The sequence below is a fragment of the Charadrius vociferus genome, unplaced genomic scaffold (assembly GCF_000708025.1).
Source record: "Charadrius vociferus isolate BGI_N301 unplaced genomic scaffold, ASM70802v2 scaffold173, whole genome shotgun sequence".
NCBI lineage: Eukaryota > Metazoa > Chordata > Aves > Charadriiformes > Charadriidae > Charadrius > Charadrius vociferus.
This window is the reverse complement of record NW_009648369.1, coordinates 4,156,575-4,161,579: the sequence shown is the minus strand read 5'-3', so window position 1 is coordinate 4,161,579 and position 5,005 is coordinate 4,156,575. Positions and strand designations below refer to the sequence as shown.

At 37.8% G+C, this 5,005-nt stretch overlaps 1 protein-coding gene across 1 annotated transcript in view; it reads right to left on the bottom strand.

The window, feature by feature from the left end:
* The window catches only part of LAPTM4A (lysosomal protein transmembrane 4 alpha), a 6,785-nt gene extending 3,443 nt beyond the window's left edge, over positions 1 to 3,342 (bottom strand). The window contains exons 1-3 of the mRNA XM_009885319.1: positions 3,228 to 3,342; positions 916 to 992; positions 696 to 818 (exon numbers count right to left, since the gene is read on the bottom strand). Of these exons, the coding sequence (XP_009883621.1) occupies positions 696 to 818; positions 916 to 992; positions 3,228 to 3,333 (306 nt within the window). The 5' untranslated portion in view covers positions 3,334 to 3,342. The remainder of the gene's footprint in view (positions 1 to 695; positions 819 to 915; positions 993 to 3,227) is intronic.
* Between the last annotated feature and the right edge of the window lie 1,663 nt (positions 3,343 to 5,005).

The following is a 5,005-nucleotide window of genomic DNA, read 5'->3' as shown; positions in this document are numbered from 1 at the left end:
ACTGTAACAAAGCTTCTCTCAAACACCGATCCAATTATTTTTTTTGCTTATCTCTGTTTTAAAAGTTTGGGGTTTTTTTAACATGTGCTTGAACAGATCTAAACACCAGCCAGAAACAGCACGTGATCCCCGTTACTGACAGTGTATTCTATCCATTAAGTCTTCTTGCAGTTAAAAACACGGGCAGTATTAACAACATCTCCATTTACAGTTTCCTTACAAGGTATTGTTGCAAAATGGGAAAAGCCATATAGAACATAAAAAGGAACCCTCAGAATCTCAGATTCCATCCCATAATGCTGTAGAACCCTACATCATACGAATCCTTACCTACACTCTTCTCCTCCCCCACCAAATAAGGGTCAACACATTTTTCACCTGCAGTGGCAAACCCGCCACAGAACCAGATTGCTTAAAGGATGAGGAACATCTTTATTTCAAGTGCAAATGTAGCAGAGACAGTTTAAACCAACAAGTCCCATCACAATTCTTTCTTCACTCTCCCTGGCTTTCCTTTTTGAGAGCAATGACACTTTTGGCCCTTCCACCTTTGATAAGCTCTCATTCTCATAACCACCCCAGCAGGCATCCCCTATGTATGCACAGGGAGGTGACTATAGCCCAGTCACTTATCCAATTAAACCAAAGTTCAATTCCAAATGTAAAATACCAACTTGAGCTGAACAAACACTTACCAACTGATCCAGGTAATCCTTGATTCTGGGCAAGTAGGTGAGAGAACTGATGGCAACCAGACAACTGAGCACAAAGTCAAAGAGTTGGTAACAGAAAAATGGGATCAGCCAGCCTACACGATGCTAAGAAAAAAAAAAAAGTAGCAGCCTGTAATGTATTTTGTTAAAAAAAAAAAAATCAAGTAGCAAGTTTAAAACCACGTACTCCAAATATACTTACAGCGATTGCACCATACACCATCATTGCACTGATTGTGAACATAAGGAGGGAGATCGCAAATAGAACGCAGGCATTTTCTGCATTAAAAGAAAAACAATAAGCATCAGTCATTTCCTGAAGTCGTCACACTGCAGCTGACAGGTACACAAGCTCTGTCGATTACTATGATCTGTCCTCACTCATTTCATCCGTGCAGCAGCACAACTGAGTAACTCAGACCTCTCCTAATGGAAAAAGAACTGGATCAAGAAAACCAGCAGGCGTTTGGAAAAATCCCTCTGCCTTAATCAAAAGGCCCAAATAAAGCTCAGACATAGCAATTAGAAGCCTGACATAGTTTGATAGTAATGCAGCATAACGATGCTGATTTGCACTATATGTCAGTGCTAAAAGTATGTGGGTGATTAACTTTACAACTAGAAAGAATTTTAAGTGAAGCTAGCACAGTATCAGCCTTTACACTTTAAAATGGTTTGATTATGTAATTCAGTCATTGGCAGTGGGTGCAGTACCGCTCCTTCAGTAACACTATGGAAAACAGGAAATCACTGGGTGGAAGGTATCCCATTATTTACAAGAAAAGGCAGTTGAACAGAAGCCAAGTGGTAGCAGAATCCAGGACACTCAGGGAAACTGAATGATAAAGATTCTCCTTGTGCATCACAGTTACTGATGACAGAAGCACAGCTGCTTTCCACTAGTTAGATTATACTCGTTCTCCTACAGCAAGCAGTTTACATTTTTAAACACAGAGAAAGAAATCAGCTTGACAGTCTATAGATGTGGTAAGCTAATGTTTTTAGCAATACTGAAGCCAAACTGCTGTGGTTCCCATGCTTGAAACAGATGATCTGAGAATCCTAACTTTCTAATCTGCAACCAATCTAAAAAGATATACTGTAGAAGCACTTATCCAATTCAGTACAACATAATAATATCTACACACACAGATGGCATCAAGAAGGAGGTCCTTCCATGTCTGAAATGCATTGCAAGGATCAGAGAACCTTAAGTGCTCACCAATAACCCACAAGCGTGGTTTTCTTCTGAGGATTTGTTACTAAATATCCACATGCACAATCAAAACTGTAATACATGTCTTCATGCACGCAAAACCTTCTGCCCCATATTCCAACATGGGAAACAAGAATCTTTAAGTGTGAGATAGCCATCTGACACTAAAGAGTGGAGAAAGAACCTTCAAAAGCATGTCTCAGTCATATAAGCTTAAAGCTACCAAGTGCACCAACATTTGTTACAAAACATACGACATTTTATAGGTATCTGCTGTAATTTTACTTCGTAAAGCCAACATATAAGTACGTGGTCCTTGTTTCTGCTCTCATTTCATTACTAACAAGCAGTTAGTCATTGTCATAACAATCATTACAGTCACAGGTCAGAACTGAGATCCTCAACTGAAGTCATGAATAACTAATACAAAGACTGTAAGCCCCAACTCTCAAAATCCAGATTTCTTTTGTACTATTTATCTCTGCTCTAGACTGCATCTGACCCTCCCTAAATTTTAGTGTAATACAGCAGACTTAGGTGAGACACATTAGAAGTGCCACACAACATATTTCTGCATATTTGAAAACAAGAAAAAACAAAGCATACACTCAAATTTACATGTCATACTACAGTTAAGAAACTTGGTCATTACAGACAAAGGTTTGACACTGATTACACTTGTACACATCATATACTTCATCTCTAACAACAGAGTGGAACTATGTTTAATTCAGCTCATGATGCTTCCTCTTCTGTTTCTTCTGCACGTCAAACTGCAAAGATAAATCTTTTGGTTTCACTCAGGTACTTAGCATCCCAATTCTTCCACTGTTCTTAGAAAAATGGCATGGTTTTCCTCTTAGTAAACTCCTACACAACAGCTGTAAGCTCTTTCCTTAAATCTATCAGGATCACCAAAAATTAAAAAAAAAATCTTTAAAAATAGTTTTCTGCTTTTTGTTTTACTTACACAGCAAAGATAGTAAATGTTTATGGAGAAAGTGAATTAGAAATGTTCCACGCGTACTTCAATACTCAAAGGATTAGAAGACCAAGAAATCTTTAGAAATCTTATCACTTAAGGTGCTTAGGAGTAGTACATGGAGTATTACTTTTTATTTCACAAGGTTTTTTTACTCTTGTAGAAGACCACAATCCCAGAATAATTAGAAATGCAGAAAACAAGACAATCGTATTTAAGAGCTGTATGGCATATACTGCACACTAGTGTAAGGCAAATACACCATGATTCCGCATGCTTTATTTTTATTAATCAAACAGCAGAGTTATACACCTACCAGCCATTCTCTCAGAAGCATAGTAATTTCCGATGACTTCATACTGGATATCAACAGTTGGCACTATATTTGGATGAGTCACTTCTACTGTCAACAAGATGCCCATCAGCAAGTTCACCACCTGAGAAAGATCACAGTTATCTAAAGGTTATTTATACTGCAACAGCTATGATCTTGTTAAGGACACGCTAATAAACCTTTTATTTCAGTTAGGAATAAACTCTTTGCTTTGCCTCTATGTGGAAGAACTAAAAAAAACAAACCCAATTTACAAATAAATTTCAAGCTGATTTAGTTAAACCACTACCAAAAACCCCAGGAGAGCACTGGACACTTGCTAGTTTTAACAAGTGACAACTAAATAATTAAGACGATGGTTTGTAAGGATTCAAATGACATAAACTGATGCTACATGATGAATGCACAGATTTGTAAACCAGAAAACTGGGAAAAGTTAAAAGAGGTCAGGAAGGAAAAAGGTACAACAACAGACACAATGAAGAACGTTTGGAAAGAGTTTCTGCTTTCTACAAGTTGAAAGGCAGAATTAATTTAATGCACAAATAAGGTACTGCACCCTACTCTTCCCAATAGTGCTGGGGACAAGCAGTACAAGGGGATGTGCAGGCATCACACAGTAAATTCTGAGTATGAGGCAAACTTCCACTACAGCTCTAATTCTCAGATGTAGCTTGCTGCTTGGTTTCTCCCACCTTACAGTTTTAATACAAGCAGGGGAGAACTGGCTCCCTCCCTAGATCATTTATTGAAACCTCATCAGTCCTCATCAGAAGGGTTACACAGACACAAGTAAAGTTAAAGAAATCTCACACAAAGATTCAACCCCAAAATTTGTAAGCATGCAGCACTGGCTATGTGCTTACCTGTCCTCCTCACTTACACTGCCACTCATGATTATTTCTGTTTCCCCAGTTTGGTTCACATCAGAAATGAATTCAGTAACAATAAGAGCTCAGAGTCAAACGTAGTTTAAGCCTCTGCAAAATTGCCTTCATAGCATTTATAACCTAATTCAAGATTTACAAGGGCATAGTTCCTGTTACTAAGATCTGGAGAGACAGGCCAAAGAGAAAGGCTGCGTAACAAAAAAAAGAGTCATGATGGTATTTTCAAGCTGCAATCGTTTCCAATCAGTATTCAGCACAGTCACCAGCACCGGCAGGATCTTTTAAAATTAGCCTCAAAAAGAAAACAACAGACTGGTTTGCAGTTTCTCACAACTTAAGAATATTTGCCAGATATTTCTCCTTTACTGGCTTGGTTCCAGGAGTCGATGATAGTAATAGTGGCAAGTCTATGCACAATTACTGAAGTTTTCAGTAAGGAAAAAACAGCTTTTGAACATTTAAAAGAAGTTTCAGCTTTTAAGACACGCAGTTCCTACAAGCCTTTTTTTTTTTTTTTAAAGGGTTTTGTTGGGTTCTTCCTTTTTTTCCCCCCTAGTGTTTAGAGATATTATAGTGATAAACTTGCTTACACTTTCTACTAGAAAGAACCCTTTAGTGAAATTGAAGCTAATCGTTTTGTAGAAATGCTATCATGTCATCTATTATACAAACTTACTAGAAATTCCAACTACTTTTAGCCACTTGTATGCCCCATTTTATACCGTGGAACATAAAATATAATAACTAGTACAGCCGGCAGTAAAGAACTAAGTTTAGTCACCAATATTTTCAGCCTTAAAATTAGCTTATTTTCCTCCTTGCAAGAACTTCCCACAGTGCAAACTGTCAAGTTGCTCATCTGCCACTAGT